The sequence below is a fragment of the Hypomesus nipponensis genome, chromosome 28, assembly GCF_054491055.1.
Source record: "Hypomesus nipponensis isolate SF chromosome 28, ASM5449105v1, whole genome shotgun sequence".
Lineage (NCBI taxonomy): Eukaryota > Metazoa > Chordata > Actinopteri > Osmeriformes > Osmeridae > Hypomesus > Hypomesus nipponensis.
The window spans coordinates 11,966,586-11,985,000 of record NC_140388.1 but is presented as its reverse complement, the minus strand read 5'-3'; the positions used below and the strand labels follow the sequence as shown (position 1 = coordinate 11,985,000).

The 18,415-nt window shown below is 52.3% G+C and overlaps 2 protein-coding genes across 3 annotated transcripts in view; both read right to left on the bottom strand.

Annotated features, from left to right (window-relative positions):
* Positions 1-2,871, bottom strand: part of pik3ip1 (phosphoinositide-3-kinase interacting protein 1) — a 7,557-nt gene extending 4,686 nt beyond the window's left edge. The window contains exons 1-3 of the mRNA XM_084694854.1: positions 1,910-2,871; positions 1,336-1,464; positions 706-822 (exon numbers count right to left, since the gene is read on the bottom strand). Coding sequence (XP_084550980.1) covers positions 706-822; positions 1,336-1,464; positions 1,910-2,012 — 349 coding nt within the window. The 5' untranslated portion in view covers positions 2,013-2,871. The remainder of the gene's footprint in view (positions 1-705; positions 823-1,335; positions 1,465-1,909) is intronic.
* A 2,012-nt stretch (positions 2,872-4,883) lies between these two features.
* Positions 4,884-18,189, bottom strand: LOC146220063 (tRNA (32-2'-O)-methyltransferase regulator THADA). Of its 2 annotated transcripts, XM_084694851.1 has the most exons (31): positions 17,967-18,189; positions 17,609-17,789; positions 17,442-17,528; positions 17,314-17,341; positions 17,081-17,229; positions 15,105-15,227; positions 14,769-14,907; positions 14,433-14,596; positions 14,132-14,216; positions 13,907-14,043; positions 13,615-13,812; positions 12,618-13,347; positions 12,333-12,485; positions 12,055-12,164; positions 11,819-11,979; positions 11,374-11,603; positions 11,102-11,266; positions 10,634-10,770; positions 10,309-10,446; positions 10,075-10,179; positions 9,641-9,841; positions 9,378-9,528; positions 9,034-9,283; positions 8,638-8,874; positions 8,192-8,384; positions 7,821-8,012; positions 7,039-7,289; positions 6,773-6,943; positions 6,391-6,654; positions 5,904-6,106; positions 4,884-5,731 (listed from the first exon to the last, which is right to left on the bottom strand). In XM_084694851.1, exons 1-31 carry the CDS (start codon positions 18,092-18,094, stop codon positions 5,373-5,375), a joined length of 5,820 nt encoding a protein of 1,939 aa, XP_084550977.1. In that variant the 5' UTR covers positions 18,095-18,189; the 3' UTR covers positions 4,884-5,372. The 2 variants fall into 2 exon arrangements, 1 of the variants encoding a protein (XP_084550977.1); XR_014751032.1 differs by lacking the exons at positions 4,884-5,731; positions 5,904-6,106 and having other exon boundaries at positions 6,521-6,654; positions 7,793-8,012.
* Between the last annotated feature and the right edge of the window lie 226 nt (positions 18,190-18,415).

The window sequence follows — 18,415 nt, the reverse complement described above, 5'->3', positions numbered from 1 at the left end:
TTATGACGGAAAATAGTCTTGGATAACGCACAACTGTAAACTCCCATGTGACTATCTGTGCTGGGAACGCATTCTTCAGATCCATCCAAAAAGTCAGACTAGTTGAGACCGAATTTATAGGAGAAAGACAAGAGGGCGTCTTAGTCTGAGAGGACATTCCCTTCATACCACCTCCCCGGACTCTCTCGTCAACGTGAGCAACAACATTTACACAGAGAGAAACGTCTTTTTCAAATATTTACAGGACTTGTCGCCTCCAAGCCCTGAGATTGATCAAATCCCAGCAGTGAGCTTGCAGCTCCTGGGGCAAAGCCAACACCAGGAAGCAACCGACTGTTTGTAAAGTCCGTCCTGGGATCCCCTCCCAGGAAGAAGACATTTTATGTCCAATTAAGTACATTTCTGACAGTAGCATCTTCGCCTGCCCTGCGCTCCCCTCGAGTCTCTCCAGTGTGTCTGTGTTTGTGTTTGTGTCTGTGTTTGTGTCTGTGTTTGTGTCTGTGTTTGTGTCTGTGTCTGTGTTTGTGTCTGTGTCTGTGTCTGTGTCTGTGTCTGTGTCTGTGTTTGTGTCTGTGTCTGTGTCTGTGTTTGTGTTTGTGTCTGTGTTCGTGTCTGTGTTCGTGTCTGTGTTCGTGTCTGTGTTCGTGTCTGTGTTCGTGTCTGTGTTTGTGGTGTGCGACTGGGAAGGAGAAAGCTAAGTTGTACCTTGGCAGGGTTGGAGGGCACAGGAGAGTCTGTGGATGTGAGCGTCCGGACCGGACACATAGCACCAGGGCTGGCTGGAAGCGTCAGGGTTACGGCAGTAGTTATGGTCTCCAACACCTGCAGAGACAGACAACAACAAAAAACACACATTAATGTCTGTGACTGAGGCTGTTCTGTCACGGAGGAAGGCTGTCTGGTTTGTCCTGGGGTCTGGATACATAGGACCAGATTCATTCATCTTTTACACTGCTTTATCACGGTAGAATTGATAAGAAGCAATGCCCACAAAGGACATTTGTAGAATGTAGGTGGATTCTATCAAATGCTATATTGGATTAAAATACCACATTCAAACCATGTCTGGTATTTTCAAAGCTTCTTTTTCATGATGGCCTTGACTACTTGACTATTTGTTGCACGTGTAAAACAAACAAGTTTAACCCAACAGACTGGTTCACGGTGATGAAAACTTGACATGACTCGAGTCCCTAACGCTAACAGCGAGATTATATGGATTTTGTAGAAAAATCGTCAACTTGATCGAACTGAACAGATATAAAGATAACTAAGTCAAATATTGTTTGACAAATAAGACTTCATCCAAATTCAAAGCCGTGTCAATGTGTTTACCATTTTCATAGTCAGAACGGCTTGTAACATCATAGTCTCTGGTTGTGTTGGTCCAGTTCAGACAGGTTTGTCCCGTGGAAGCGCTGTTTATTTGGCCTCTGTAGTCCTCGCCGCTGGCGGTGATGCAGTCTGGAGAGGAAAAGCAGGCCCGGGGAAATGAAAAACACACGATGGAAAATACAAATATAACCGCAAATTATACTACTACATATATAAACGAAGAGTCCAAATTTAGTTTTATATAACTACAGTTGATGAACATTCTTTTTTTTTTTTTTTTTTTTTAAGTAAACTTCTTATTTATTCAGATCTGATGCGGTTTATTGATAAACGTCGACTGCACGTTGCTTAAAATTATATATATTTAGGATGTATTGGGAGTTTAACAAAAACATGTCAGTTAGATCCAGTTATATCCAGTTATTTCATTCAATAGAGATGAAACACAAACTACATCAACGTTTTGTTTTTTCACATTAGACCAATCGAACAAACATTAGACCAATCGAATACAAATATGATTTGAAAAAGTAAAAAAAAAAGTAGGCTAATGCACAGTAGCCTATCTTATTACCTTTAATTGTGCTGTCGACCACCACTGCAACGCTCAGCAAAACAAAGTGCAATGAAAAAAGCATCTTGCCAAGTTTTCGGGGTGAAGAAACAAATGGAAACATAGTGCACGAACGATTTTTTTCAAAAAATACTTCAAAAAAATAGAATATTTTTTTCGAAAAACAGAAGAGCCTATGCTGAATAGTTCAGTCAAACTGCTCCCCTCGCTGAAGTCGAGTCGTTGTTATTGTCGAAGAGAGGAACGATTCCAGTTTTCTTCGTAAACAGCCTCTCTCTGAAAAGGAACTCCCTCTGCAGTAGCGGAGCCGCCGCCGTCTTCAAGGTCCTAGAACACGCTCACCTCACTACTGACTGAACGCGAGTAGAGCCGCGTCTATATAGATGTTGTGCCATATTTTGGGGGTTTAAATACCACCCACTTTTCTGTTGTAATCTACAAAAGATATTTTGCTGTCCGTCTGTATTGATGAAGATCTCTAGCCTCAAACAGCATTACTGATGCCAACACAGACCACAAAGCAATGATGAAATTAAAAGAAAAAGATGAAAAGACTGACACTGAAACACATTCTGGAATGGTGCGTTTGTTCCAGAATTAACTGGCCAACACGGAACAAGTCACTCGAAAATAATTGCCACACTGCCCCATTTCATTCCCTTTCAAAACAACAGGCTAAAATTAGAGAATGCAGGGCAAGTACTGAACCTTGCACCACTGTTCAAACACTAACCTGTTATCTGACTCGTTAACAGCCTATTTATATGCCAAAATAATTACCCCCCAAAATATTTTGACACAGGTGTGTGTTACGGACAACAAATGCACCCATCCTTGTCTTCTCATATTCATCAACATCTCACATCAACCGTTTCTAAATCCACCCAGGGTCTTGGTCATGGACCCATGTTGACATCCCTGACGGAGCAGGCCTCTGAGGGACCAGGGCAGCGGGTAATCACAAGCCCCTCTGTGGGCCCACACAGCTGGCTGCTTACAGAGGGAGAGGCCCCTGGCATTGTCTGCCAACCCCAGAGGGCCACAGGCCCACGGGGCGGTGCATGACTCGGTGTGAACTCTACACTTTTCAAACAAACGCCCTGCTATCAGAAAATTCCTGACACAAACACCCTCTTCCCGCTCCCTCTCGCACTCTCTGTCCTGTTCTGAACGCTCAGGTGCTTTGTGCCATGTGTCACATGGCGCTCCCTGTTTCTTTGTGACGCAAGTTCAACAAGTACAAGGCAGCACACACCAATTATCTCTATTCTTCAAACATAACAATCTGCTGCCATAACAGTCAGACAATAATATGTGACAAACCGCTGAAGTTTTTATGTATCTATACCTCAGTTTTCCTAACCACTGACGATGTATTCATTCAGCGCACACTTTCAGTCGGAACATTTTCCTTACACACCAGTTGAACAGCTGAAACACCAGTGGGGAAACGCAGCATCTTTTGTTCCCTAATGGAGTAAACAGCTAGGTCCTATCTTGACGTGCCCTGATAGAGTAAACAGCTAGCTGCTAGCTCGGCCTTCTTCCCAGTGGATAATCATTCCCTTCGCTGGACACAGAATCACTAAAAGTCTGTCGGTTGTCTCCAGGTAACCGAGGACGCTCGGGGAATGAGAAAGAAACGCTCCCATCAGGCCAGATGGTCGGCTTCCAGACGGACAGGAAACCAGGCCACAGTTCAGGAAACAGCTCCCTTGCTGGCTAGCTTTCCCTCTCAATGATCTACCAAGTTTCCACTGGGGAAAAAAACCTTTATGGCATGTCTTAAGAGGCAAATGAAGAACACAGAAATCATAGGAGTGATGAAACACTTTTAGTTTAGGTTTTTAGGTCAGTAATCAACTCTTTTCAAAAGAAGAAATCACTGGTTATTTTTGATGATATTATTGTATCTGTACAATGTTTACTTGGGTTTCCAAAGCACACCTTCCAATATAATTGCATATGGCGGAACATGGTTGCTGGACTGGTTTTGTTTGTGCACGATTCTCTTCTGAGAGAAAGGTTTTACAGATGCTGGCTGTAGTTCAGGGCATGTCTAAATCCAGACACCCTCTCTGCCCATGTTTTGTGCCAATCTCTAAGATGTCTTCGGGGACATGTAAGCCTATTAATGAATCATTTATACAAATCTTACATCACAAGGCGTTGCATAAAATGCCTGAAGCCGATTTATGAATAGAGAAGCACCAGCAATTAAAAAAGTAAAAATAGAGATATGTTTCATTATATAAATCATGTAAATGTTATTCAATACATAGTAAGTCAAAACAGGCCCAGTGTCTACAAACATAATTATATTTAAGAACAACAACATTGAATAATGTGGAAGTGATGTCACAAAGTGGAAAGACAATGAGCTGGTGACAGGAAACAGGAGAGTCCCCAGTGCGGTCAGACAACACGAACCCTTGTTGTCTTACACCAATCAAAACCCTCCTTGTCTACAGACCCCCACATTAACTCTGAGGTCATCTAAACCGTCTTTCCAACAACAAGCAACTCAGTCAAACCGTCGTCCAGAGCAGACGGCACATCTTTAATCGGCCAGACGTTTTATCACGTGTTTATTCATACCAGAGAAGAAGAACACTTTGTCTTTGATGAACTGACCTTCTGCGGCACACCAGGGGAAGGTCATCCTGCCCCTCTCCAAACACTTCTGAAGAGATCCAGCTCTTCTATCTGTTCCCTTCATATCAAACATTTGCCAGACGCTGGTTAAGGCTCTTTCTCTTGAACCGTGGGGCCAATGTTCTGACGATGCATCCCGTGCGGCCCGTTGCACGGCAACCAACCGACCGACCCCCCCCTCCACAAACTCCTCCAGGCAGTCCATCATCTTCATCTGTGGTCCCAGCCTGAAAATGGACACTTATCCAGGCAGAAGGCCTCTAATGGGGCATGAAAGCATCTGGGTCCCCCTCCGACACTCCCCCCCCCCCCCCCCCACCACACAATTACATCACCGTCTCCACCCCAACAGATGAGCAGGCCAGGACAGGCCTAGGGCTTCTGTGAGTGAAGGAGAGCGCCCCTCTGTGGCTGCTGAAGGTACGACAGGAGAGATGGCAGCAGCTGGAAGCAGCCTGCACTGGGCCTCCACAGAGAGGAGACTGTCTGCACTCAATCCTCCATCTTGACAAATATCAACTCATTCTTATGTCCTTGTTACCCATATTTAGAGACATACATGCATAGCATGAGCACATCATCAACACAGAGGGTTCTTCCCGACAATGTGCTGATGGCTTTAGTGAGAGAAGGGAAGTGCTTAGTAGGCTACACGACATGTCCTGTCTTACAACCCCTCCCCTCCCCCCACCCCCAGACACTCACACACACAGACACACATTCTGGTTGATACCCAGCAACCCTCTCAACAGTGATGGTAATGTGATCATGTGTTCGTTTGCCAAGAGCACCAGAACAGGATGCAGTGTCAGCAGTCTGCTCCCAGGTAGCGTGGGCGCAGCAGGGCTGCTGCTGGCTGGGGGGGCCGTGGGGAGGGGGGCCGTGGGGAGGGGGGCTGTGCGGAGGGGGGCTGTGCGGGGCCCAGCGCGGGGGGTCTGGGGGCGCAGGCAGTGAGGGCAGTGGGGAGCTGCACCCCTCTCTCACTCAGGGCAGCGTGGACGTTCTGGATGTCGTTGCGTAGAGACGAGGGGTCACAGAGGGGTCGTAGGTCGTGCGATACCTCCAGGAGATGGAAGAGGAAGATCGCCCGCACAAACAGGCCGCAGAAGGTGCCATGGAAACGGGGGTCGGTGAGGAGAGAGAACCACGCAGCGTCCAGAGTCTCACCTGGAGGAGAGAGACCAGTTTGAGACACCAGATACACAACCGGTGAGGTCAGACAGCCCATGGAAGGTGTGTTACCTGTGTGTGTGTGTGTGTTACCTGTGTGTGTGTGTGTTACCCGTGTGTGTGTGTGTTACCTGTGTGTGTGTGTGTTACCTGTGTGTGTGTGTGTTACCTGTGTGGAGGTCTCTGCACACGGCGAGGCCGGAAAGCACCACAGTGACGTTCTCTTCCGCCCAGGCGTTCAGGCGGCGCGCCAGAGCAGAGGATTGTGGGTATTTGTGTGAGAGCTGGCACAGGTACGGCAGCAGGCTCGCTGACATCACCGAGGGCTCGGCAAACACGTTGGCATCGTCCTGCTCGTACAGACTGGCACTCCTGAGGAACACACACACACACACACACACACAACACTTAACACACAACCCTGAACACAAACATCTTAATACAAAACCATCTCAACACCACCTCCTGAAGGAGCCTCTCTCCACCCTGGTCCTCAGGACACCCTGTCCTGCATGTTCTAGAATCTACAACATGCACAATCTACATGTTTGAACAGGCTGTGTTGATTGTGTTTGTCAGCCGTGTATGAAGTGACCCCTGACCCCTGGGCCCTGACCCCTGTCATCTCTCCTGTACGTGTGTGAACACCACCTCACCCGGTCCCCCCTGCCTCCCCCAGGACGGAGCGGAGGTCGGCCCCCGGCAGGTGCCCCAGCAGGGCCTCCAGGGTGTGGGGGCAGTCCCAGCCCTTCTCCAGCAGCAGGTCCAGCAGCAGGGGCAGGGCCCGGTTCACCTGCAGCAGGTACACCTGGCCGCCTGCCCCTCTGGAGGCGTGGGACAGCAGCGAGGCGAAGCCGGCCGCTCTGGTCCTCACCTGCAGGCTCTGGTCCAGCAGCAGGTGGAGACCCGTGTTTATCACCCTGCACAGACCACGCTTCTTATTGACTTATTCACTTAGCAAATGCTTTCATCCAAATTACAAACAGCTAATGATCTACGTATATCTAATGATCTGTGCTGACGTGTCTGGGCCTCTACCTGGTGCTGATGCTGGGGAGGGGGGCGCGGTCCCTCAGGGAGGGGCTCAGCAAGGGGCCCCCGGCCAGGCACAGGGCCAGGGCACAGGCCGCCCGCATAGCCTCAGGGGCCTCGGGGGCCCGGAGCTCCTCCAGCACGCCACACCAGCGGGGGAAGAGGCTGGACCGGAGGCTGAGGGAACAGGACAGGAAGAAGAAACAAGTTTGTTTCTGGGACACGGTAGCAGTGGATGTGAGGGGAAACGTGGAGACGGGGGGGGGGCTGACCTTTGGGAGAGGAGCAGGCTGGCTGCGGTCAGGGCCTGGGACAGGAACTCCGGTCCTCCCCTGCGTTCCTCCAGGAGCCCCAGCAGCAGCTCCACACACCCCAGCAGGGAGGCTTCCTCCAGGGGGGCAGATGCAGGGGGCTCCTGGGGCAGCGGAGGGTCTCCTTCGGGCGTCATCACGGCCACCAGGGCGGTCAGATAGGTCCTGCTGTACTCCGTGCTCTGGCTCGACAGCGCCTCCTGCAGGCTGGCCTGCAAACACACCACATCCATCAGGCTCTCAGGCTGTAACACAGGGCCGCAGCCTGAAGCAGACTAATCGCTCTGATGGTGATGGAGAGCAGAGGGAAACAATGGCTCGTTCCAGGCTGGGTGTGAGGGGAAAGTGAGAGATCTTATCAGACGTATTCTACAGGAAACATAGGAAGACTGAGGGGCCGATCATGAGACCAACCCCTCTGGCTCAGAGGGAGATTAGAGGGAGGTGTTCAGGCCTGGGGAATAGCACACGGATATCCTCAACCTGCCTGGCCGCGCTCCCGTCTCCCTGACGACGGAATATAATAGCCGACACAACACCCTGTCGTTGTAGCGCGGCAAATAAAGATCTCTCGCCTGATTTCGCCCTCGCGTGGAAATAAAGTCAGACGTACATTTGCCGCCTTGATTTCCTGCTATTGTGTTTGTGCTCTGACGCAGGGTGGAGCTGGTGGGGTCAGGTGTCTGAGAGGGGTCACTCTCCCAAAGGGGGTCACCTTTGACGTCTAGAGGAGGTCGTCCCACCTGCAGTGTTTTCGCCATCATCTGCTGTGTGCTGGTCCCTCTCCAACTCCGCCCCTCGGCCACCCAACTGACCAATGAGAGCTTGAGATCAGGGCTGTAGGTGGGGAATGCTTCCCAGACCTGACACGCCCAGCTGGTGTCGATCACACACAGGAAGTTGATGGCACTCTGGTGGAAGGAGGATGTGCCGACCTGTGAGGGGGACAGATGTGTCACCAACTGTCACCAACCTTCACCACATCCTAACATCATACGGGGAAAGCTCTTTCAGTGAGTGTGTGTTTTTTGGTGTGAGTGTTTTACAGTACCTGGAACCTGACTTGGGGTGTCAGGGTGTGTGAGTCTGTGTGTGTGTGTGTGTGTGTGCGTACCTGCAGCCTGTGTCGAGGCGCCCGTAACTCCTCAAGGAGAGCCTCACACAGCGGGGCCCGGCCCCCAGTCAGGAGCCCCTTCAGCAGCCCCGCCACGCCCAGGAACACCCCCGCCACCAGGGGGCAGCGCTGGGCTCCTGTCACCAGCCAGACCCTGGACTCCACACACCTCACCACCTCACACAGCGGCACGCTGAGGTCCACACACACACACACACACACAACACACACACACACAACACACACAACACACACACACACAACACACACACACAACACCCACACACATACAATTTGATCCAAAGTGACGTCCAATCAGACAGTGTAAAACACAGATGGCTTCTTGACCCACAGAACCACACAACCCTCTGATCCCTGCTCTTCTGCCGAGCCTTCTGCACACGCTCAGTGGGTCTCTCTGAATATAAACGTGGCTGCGGTCTGACCTGTGTGTGGGGACGGCCCTCTCCAGCAGGGCCCTGGTCTGGAGCAGCGCTCCGTGGAGGTGGTTGTGGCAGCAGACGTCCCGGGACGCCGGCAGCGCCGCCGTCAGCTTCAGCAGGGTGCTCAGGTACTCCGAGGGCGGCGTCATGGCGACCAGGGCGTCGGCGGCCATGACACGCACGCTGTAGATGGGGCTGGAGGCCAGCTGGAGGAGGGGAGGCTGGAAGGCCGCCAGCGCTCTGAGGCGGGAACACAACGAAGCACACGATGTCGTCACGGCTACCATGTCAACGCGGTTAGTCCTTAATTCATGTGCGTTTCACTCTCCAACGGCTTTGCACATTAGCTAAATGCCAACCCTCGAGGGAGTTCTATAACGAGAGGAAAACAGCGCTCACCCTGTGTGGTCTGGGACCCCAGGCTGGAGTTTAGCCAGGAGGGTGAGGACAGGGTAGAGGGAGGGGTGCAAGCGCAGCCGGGCCTCCCCAGAGGGGCCCTGGAGGTCCCCCGCTGCCCCCTTCAGCTCCCCCAGGAGAAAGGGCTTCAGGGCAGGGTAGTGGGTGAAGAAGGCCTGGGGGGACATGCTATGCTGGGAGCTACCCTGCTCCCCCCCAGAGCGCTGGCCCAGCATACGAGAGCACAGGGAACCTGGAGGGAAGATCACAGTAAAAAGTGCTGTGGAAGTGTTGCAGAACGCTAGGCTAGGCTAGGCTAGGCTAGGCTAAGCAGCGCTCTCTCTTACTGTAGAGCTGCAGCGCGGCATTCCTCATGGCCCAGCAGGGGGAGCTGAGGAGCGTTAGGGACAAGATGGCCACGGAGGAGGCAAACTGCAGCACGGCCACGCCCAGACCTGAGCTACGAACCAGGGCCTGCAGGGTGTGGACCGCAGACACCTGGAGGAGGGAGGGAGGGAAGAGGGGGAGGAGGACATGTGTGACAACGTTAACGCCTTCACCTGTGGCGTTAGCGTTTCCGTGTGAACCGGTGCGTGCAGGTGTGCTGTACCTGGGGCAGGTCCAGGGTGGGGTCCCAGTCCTGGGGCAGCGCGGCGCTGGCTGTGCCCAGCAGGGTGTTCACGCTGTGGGCCAGGAGGGGCCGGGCCATGCAGGCCTCCTCAGCAGACACCACACACAGGATGAGCATGGGCAGGCCGGCCGCACGCCGCGTCACCGACGTACCTCTGGGAGACTGGACCACCTGGAGCCCCTGGAGACACACACACAGACACACACACACACACACACAGCCCCTTAGACCCCACACCTACAGCCATGTTCTCTACAGAGTGTTAGTAAGGACATGCACACAGGGGGAACAAGCTTCGCTAAGTTGGAGCAGAGAAAACATGTAGAACACAGGATAGGCTGGGGGCGTGGCTGGCCTGGGGGGCGTGGCTGGCCTGGGGGGCGTGGCTGGCCTGGGGGGCGTGGCTGGCGTACCTGCTGCAGCATGTGTGCTGGGATGGCCCTCAGCTCCGGGTCCCAGCAGCCCAGCAGGGAGGCACAGAACCTGGTGAAACCCACACAGCAGCCCTCCACCGCCCCCTGGTGGACACAAACACCTGCGTTACTGCCGAGGCTCCACGAGGACTTGTGTTCAGTTCCGAGTTCCGGAGGGTTCCGAGTTCCGGAGGGTTCCGAGTTCCGGAGGGTTCCGACACGCAGCTTTCTCACCCAGTGGCGGCATTTGAGGAGAATGTCCTGGAAGACTTTGGAGGCCCTCCACATGTCCTCCAGCGTTAAGAAACAGGCCGTCTCTCTAGACCCAGTCAGGAGTCTCTCCACCAGGGAACCCAGGAAGATTCCAATTCCCTGAAAAGGAGAAACACTAAACAGTTCAGTTCAATCATGTCATCTATTAGTTTCATTCCTATGTTTACAGAGCACACTAGTACACCGGTACAGGCTTCATAACTCCATCTCCAGAAACATCTTGTATGACAGAGTAGAGAGGCAGAGAGGGAGATGGGGAGAGAGGAAGAGGGGTGGTGCGCCCTACCTTGAGGGACACCCAGCAGCATGTGAGGACCAGGCTGTGTTCCTCAGACAGCAGGACACACTCCTCCCCCTCCCCCGCCCCCTGGGTCACCAGGGAGCCGATGGCCCTGCCCATGTCACTGAAGGACGGAGGCACGTCTGACCAGGAGAGAGGGACAAGGGTCAAACAAGATGGTTACAGAGAAACATCTAGAACATGCAGGACCAGTGGGCCCTGAGGACCAGGGTTTAGATCAGCTGTTATCCGCGTCATATCATTCACATCCTAGAACCCTTGGTTCTCCAGGCAGGTGTTTTGTCAGGTGGCTGAGTGGTGAGGGAGTCGGGCTAGTAATCAGAAGGTTGCCGGTTCGATTCCCGGCCGTGCCAAATGGCGTCGTGTCCTTGGGCGAGGCACTTCACCCTACTTGCCTCGGTACTTAATGAAAGTCTCTCTGGATAAGAGCGTCTGCTAAATGACTACCTGTACCTGTGTGTGCAGCAGTGGCACGCTGCTCTCCATACAGCACGCCCAGCAGCAGCTGTGTGATGTCCTCCAGGAGCCCCAGGAGCTCCACGGCGGCCCGGCGGTCCAGGCCCTCGCCCAGGCTCCCAGGGGCCTCCAGCAGACACTTCTCCAGGGCGCTCAGCACACCTGCAGGACATGGAGCAGGGCTGGGCTCAGGTGGAGGGGACAGGCCCGCAGGGGACGGCTGAAGGAGGAGGTGTGTGTGTGAGTGTGTGTGTGGCTGAGAGCTTCACCATGTATGGGCCTGGTCTTTGCAGCAAGCATCATGTCAGCCTTGGCAGTCTGGTAGTGCAGATCCAGCTCCTTCAGCAGGTACTGGACCAGGCTGGAGGCCTGGGTGACCCCCTGCCCTCCGGGGCCGGGGCTGGGGTTAGGGCTGGGGTTAGGGCTGGGGCTGGGGTTAGGGCTGGGGTTAGGGCTGGGGCTGCACCCCTGCCAAGGCACCTGGGATCGGCCTCCACACCTGCAAACAGCAAGGAGGGGCCAGGGTCTCATCAGAAAGGTGTGTGTGAGAGACAGAGAGAGAGACAGAGAGAGACAGAGAGAGAGACAGAGAGAGAGACAGAGAGAGAGACAGAGACAAAGAGACAGACAGAGAGAGAGACAGAGAGAGACATAGACAGACAGACAGAGAGAGAGACATAGACAGACAGACAGACAGAGAGAGGCACAGCCTACTTCTGAAGCAGGACCTTCATCATCAGCGCCCCTGTCTGGGCCTGAGGAACCCTCGGGCTGCACACCAGCGTCTCCGCTCTCCTGCTCACCACCCCCACCACGTCGTCATGGAGACGGCCCGGGAAGAATCTGGCCAGCAGGTCGGCGGCCAGCTCCCTGATCTGGAGAAGGACATGGCACTGAGCACAGAGTCATCCCCCTGCATTAGACCCGCCCTGCGGACGCACGCATCGTACCTCATTGGTCGAATCCTCGAGGCATCCAATCAGGACCAGCTGTTTGGACCTGGAGAAGAAATCCCACAGTCCTCTCTGCCTGGCCCAGTCGATCAGAGAAGCCATGTTGACTGAAGAAGGGAAGACACATGATCATTTTTTCCCCTCCTGAATAGCACTATGGTCAATCATGGTAGTTTTTAAAAGTGCACTATGAATAAATATCGATTGATTGTGGATGAACGGGCTCCAGAGAGGCCCTCTCTGGCGGGGTACGAGCCCGAGGCTTGCTGCCTGACCTGGGGGCTGGCCCTTCCTCCTGTCTGGGCTCCAGGTGTCGGTGCAGGTCTCCAGCACGGCGGCCAGGAGCAGCAGAACAGTCTTCTTCCTCTGGAAGCTGTGACCCGGGGCCAGGTAGGAGCAGGGCAGTTGGGACAGCCACTCCACAAACCCTGCAGAGCGAGAGGGTTTTAAGGTGCTGTGTTATTTGTTACAGATGGATCATCTATGATGCTGGAGTATTACTGAGTGGATTCACCTCAGATTCCTTCCTCTCCCTCTACCTCTCTCCCTCCTTCACTCACCCACTCCCTCTCCCAGAGCCCCGCCCCCGTCGGCAGAGTGGGCGTTGTCTCCGACCCTTCCTCCCTTCCGTCTCCGGAGGAGGGCGAGGCAGCTGTCTCGGACTCGGACCAGGAGCTTCCTGATGCGGGCCTGGAGGTGCTGGCGAAACGGGGACGAGTCGCTGTTGAGGTTCTGGGGGATGAAGGCCTTCAGCAGGGCCAGCTCCCCCGGGCGAGGGGCCTCCCTGGTCCTGGGGCAGCAGCACAGCAGGTCCAGGGCAGCCAGGCGGACCTTGTCGTCCGCGGAGCCCAGCGCCAGCTGGAGGGTGTCCAGGGAGGACGGCCCCTCCAGGGCCCAGGGGGAGGCTCCGGACGTGGCCCGCTGGACACTCACGACGCAGGCCCAGGCGTGGAGCTCCTGGGGGCTGGTTGGGTTCAGGTGGGCCAGCAGGGGCTCCACGGCGGCGGGGTAGGTGCGGAGGGTGCAGGGCAGCAGGTGGGTGGAGCTGTTGGTCTGGACGAGAGGCACGTCAGACATCAGGGCTTCCAGTAGATACGGACGCCAGTAAGCCGCCCAGCGATTGGCCAGCTGCAGCTCTGTGGGCGGGGCCTCTGGGGCGGTGACCTCACACAGTTCCCGCCTCTGCTGCTGGAGGAGACACCTGTAGAGCTCGGCGGCATACGGAGACAGCTGATTGGTGGACAGGCACCTGAGGAGGTGGTCAGGCAGGTCGGAGTACTGCACCAGCACCTGGACCAATCAGAAATGAGGAAGCAGGTGTCGTCATCTCAAGGTTGTATATATGTATTTATATTGATATATAGATATCTGTATATCTATATACTTTTGTAGTATAATAATGCAAGGTTGAGAATTTTATTTATTTATTTGGTCCTAATATATGCCCATATGTAAACTTTATACAATACATGTATGTGTGTAGATATTCTTATGTTCAATCTCAACAAATTGAATCCACGCATGGGGTGTAGTGGTGACAACGCCGTCGACCCTCACCATGTGGGTGCCCAGGTAGGGCAGAAGAGCACAGAGGGGGGGGTATTTAGCCTTGGTGCCCCAGGGCAGCTTGGCCACCCTGTCCAGTAGAGATGCATACAGGGTCCTGTGTGTGTCTCCGAAGCGCTGGCAGTCCATCTCGTACACCTCCAACAGCAGACTGAAAGCACTGCGCACAAACTCAGACACGCCCTCCACCTGAGGACGGGCCAGGGGGGGATGCTCAGGTCACCAGGACGACAAGGGAGGTGGTGACACCTGAGCGGAGCAAGGACGAGGGCGTTCTACTCACCGGGCTCTCAGCGTTGTTCCAGATCACCTGGGTGAGGCGTGTCTGAAGGCTCGAGTCCTGGGACAGGAGAGGGGCTGCTGTGACCCTCCAGATCTCTGCCAGAGTCGCTCTCACGCTCTTCAGCCACAGCGTCAACACTGCCACCACACAGACAGCAACATCTCACTTGGTCTGTTTTAATGTGCGCACGCTACATCTCTAGACAGAAGGACGCACATTGCTTACCTTCAAAGACGTAGTAATGACAGTCTAGTTTCTCCTCACACAGGGCAGAGACCAGGGGGAATAAGCCGTCCAGGAGGAAGCACGACTACAAAGACAGTCCGATTGAACTATTACAACAAATGCTAGGCTAAAGGTTTGGTGTGAATGAGAAACAATAGCAACATTTCCTGTTGAGGTTAATTAACTTCCTGTAAAAGTTCCTTAGCTTCCTGTAAAGGTTATGCTACTTCCTGTAAAGGCTCATTAGCTTCCTGTCCAGGCTGGGAGGTGTATGAGAGAGAAGCAGCACCACTAGCCGTACCTGTGGGGTGTCCAGCCCAGGGCGCCCCGGCGGACCAGGACTGACCAGGATGTCCTTCCGGCAGCAGGTCAGCAGGCCTCTGCTCACGGCCAGGCGCTCCACCCCATCCTGCCCCCGAGGACGGCACCGCACCTGGACACCTCCTACAGCCAGCACCCACACCTCTAGGGGAGAAGAATCAGCAAGCCAGATCAGCGTCAGGGGAGGGGATGTGTCTAACTGCAGATCCAAACCCTCCAGATAGCTTGGTGACAAACCCTCCTCTACCAGGAGGTGCACATGGTGACAGATCACGTGTTGCAGAGTCTGGGGATGAGGTGTGCTGCTGTCACGTACCTGAGAGACAGACCTGCAGGAGGCTCCAGGCTGCGGCACCCCCGCCCCCAGACTCCTCCGGGGCCCCCTCCTCCGGGGCCGTGTTGATCAACATGGCCACGGCCGTCCCGGCAAGCAGACGGGTGTCTCTGTTGGAGCACTGCTCAGGACGGAGGAGGGGAGGAAGGATGAAGGAGCGGGAGGAATGGAGGATGGGAGAAAAGAAGGATGGAACGAAAGGAGGATGATAGGTTGGAAGTGAGGACAGAAGGATGTTTGCATGGGATGAAGACATGATAGATCAGGGCCAGTTTAACAGGCTGATGTGGCTCTCGCTGTGCTGTGGCTCATACAGACCTTCCCCAGGATGATGTCCATGAGGGACTGGAGGATGCTCTGCACGGCCGGGCTGCCCCTCTCCTTCCCCCACACCAGCGGAGCCACCTCACCCGGCAGCAGCTGGAAGATCTGCAAACACACCTGGAGAAGGAACAGGTCGAAAAGTAAGGAGTCAAATATTTTCATTTCTGTTTGTGTAAACGGGTATAAATCAGCATTATCACGGTCAGTTGTAAATGTGTTCGTTTTCCCCAAAGCGACGTACACAGGACGCACTTGAACCTGCAACCTCTTGAGATCTGTAGTCAAACGCTCTACCCACTAAGCTAAACCCATTGCTACAGTGAGTCCAATATGTATTTGATCCCTTGCTGATTTTGCCGGTTTGCCCACTAATAAAGACATGATCAGTCTATAAATTTATGATAATATGTATTCAAACATGGAGAGACAGAATATCAAAAAAAATATCCAGAAAATGAACCTAAGGAATATATATTAATTGATTTGTATTTCATTGAGGGAAATAAGTATTTGATCCCTTAGTATTCATTAGGAGTTCTGGCTTTTACAGACCAGGTAGACACTCCCAATCGACTTGTTACCTGAACTGAAGCCACCTGTTCTCACTACTCACTCGTGTGAAAAACACCTGTTCACAGAATCAGACAATCAGACAGATTCCAAACTGTTCACCATGGGGAAGACCAAAGAGCTGTCTCAGGACCTCAGAGTCAGGATTGTTGATCTCCACAAAGCTGGAATGGGGTACAAAAAGATTAGCAAGGTGTTGGATTTGAAGGTAACAACCATTGGTGCAATTGTAAGAAAATTTAAAAAGCATAACATGATCATCAACAGACCTCGGTCCGGTGCTCCTAAGAAGATTCCACCTCGTGGGGTAGCAATGATTCTGAGAACGGTCAAAAATCATCCTGCAACCACTCGGCAGGAGTTGGCAAATGACCTGAAGGCAGCTGGGACCACAGTTTGCAAGGAAACAATAGGCAACACTTTGCGCAGCAATGGGTTAACATCCCGCAGTGCCCGAAAGGTACCCCTTCTCAAAAAGGCACATGTGGACGCGCGCCTTAAGTACGCCAATGATCACCTGAAAGATGAACCAAGTTATTGGGAGAAAGTTATGTGGTCGGACGAGACCAAAATTGAGCTTTTTGGCCTCAATTCTACCCGTCATGTGTGGAGGAAAAAAAATGCTGCTTATGACCCCAAGAACACTGTGCCCACCGTCAAGCATGGAGGTGGAAGCATAATGTTTTGGGGGTGTTTCTCCGCCAAGGGTACAGGGCCACTTCACCGCATCACTGGGAAGATGGATGGAGCCATGTACCGTACAATCCTGAAGGACAACCTCCTCCCCTCTGCCAGGAAGCTGAAAATTGGCCGTGGTTGGGTCTTCCAACATGATAATGACCCGAAGCACACAGCAAAGGCAACAAAGGATTGGCTCAAGAAACATCACATCAAGGTCATGGAATGGCCCAGCCAGTCACCGGACCTCAATCCGATCGAAAATCTATGGAGGGAGCTGAAGGTCAGAGTGGCCAGGCGACAGCCCACCAACCTTCATGATTTAGAGAGGATCTGCAAAGAAGAGTGGGCCAAAATTCCACCTGGTGTGTGTGCTAAACTTGTGGTTAACTACAAAAAACGTCTCACTGCTGTGCTTGCAAACAAAGGCTTTGCCACTAAGTATTGAGTGTGTTTGGCCAGAGGGATCAAATACTTATTTCCCTCAATGATATACAAATTAATTAAAATATATTCTTTAAAGTTATTTTCTGGAATTTCTTTTTGATATTTTGTCTCTCCATGTTTGAATACATATTATCATAAATTTATAGACTGATCATGTCTTTATTAGTGGGCAAACCGGCAAAATCAGCAAGGGATCAAATACATATTGGACTCACTGTAAATGAAGCGGTGCTTCGCTACAAACGCGATATGAGGCAAACGGGACTGGGCAAGACCTTGACAGCCAGGTAGCACAGAGGTCCGTTCCTCCAGGCCTCCTGCTCCAGCATGCTGGGGAACAGCTCTGCCACCTTCCCCAGCAGGGACGGACACACGCCTCGCCACACCTCGCGGCCCGCCGCGCTGTCCTCCAGGAACATGCAGGCTGGAAACAGGGAGGAACATCAGCTGGTCTAAGACGTCTTTCACCATCTCTCTCACAATAAAAATCCTTAAATTCATAACTTACCTCTCTGAAGGTCCTCACTTGCTAATGTCTGTCAACAACAAAAACACACATAAACAAGGTGACAAAAATCACAATGCTGTTATTAATTATAGCTTTACCATCATGGATGGAAAGGCAAAGCTAGTTACCTGATCAGAGTCCACTATGGCGTGTATACAACGTCGGGTTTCCCCAAAAACCAGTGATTGGTTCACCTCAGCCAAATGTACCAACATCTGTAAAGAATATACGACGTATTTAAAGATGACGCATTAACTTGTCTAACCTGAACAGACGTGAGAAAGAGTTGCCTGACCTGGTCTAACTTGCGACAGGCAGTGGAGATGTTCGCCGTCTGTAACTGCATAGCGAGGAGAAGCTTGATGAGACGGTGGAAGTGTTTCTCATCCAAGGATTCAAGCTGATCCAAGGTAATCTTTCTGAGGAGTTGAACTGCTTCGTCCAGGCAGCGCTCCTTAGACCTCTTAACTTCAGTCCTGATTGACGCATAACAACACACAGACATAATATGAGCTACAAGTCATTTGTTCCTTGCATTGCAACAAAATGTAGCTATCGCTTGAAGTATCCTGCAAGTGGCAGTGACAACTTTGTAACATTTTACTCAAGGCTGGCACCGCTAACAGACACTCGAGTCAAGCTTATAGATTTACCTCGAACATTCATCTAGTTTGTTAAAGAAACTTTTCAGGGTTGTGCAAACATCTGGGGACACTTTAACCCCAGTTATCACATGGGTTAATGATGTTATCTGATCTTCGACAGATTCCATATGGATCATGATGACTTTCTAACTAAATTCCTGGTCTAAATGCTTTGAAAAGCTGTTCCAGCCCACTCTTGCCCGCCGCCTAGAAATACCTCCTCGTTGTTGTCAAATTCATTCTATGGTACTGTGGGACTGTTCACAGCCCAAGCAAATGCGGTGCTGCCATCTAGTGTTCAGGAAGGGATGTGAGATTTCAAATCTGGTGTATAAAATAAATCCCTCTTCAACATTTTCCTTTGGAAATTACGATTTTAAAAGCTGTATGTAGCATAAATACTCACACAACAGAACTTAATTAATCGTAATAGTTTTATATGAGTGCAGGAAAATATT

Excerpts from the sequence above, each read along its gene's own strand:
- LOC146220063 (XM_084694851.1), bottom strand. The coding sequence starts at position 18,094 with ATGATCCATATGGAATCTGTCGAAGATCAGATAACATCATTAACCCAT. Across the intron at positions 17,342-17,441 it reads CCATAGTGGACTCTGATCAG|ACATTAGCAAGTGAGGACCT; the intron begins GTAACTAGCTTT and ends TGTTGTTGACAG. Across the intron at positions 17,230-17,313 it reads AAGTGAGGACCTTCAGAGAG|CCTGCATGTTCCTGGAGGAC; the intron begins GTAAGTTATGAA and ends CCCTGTTTCCAG.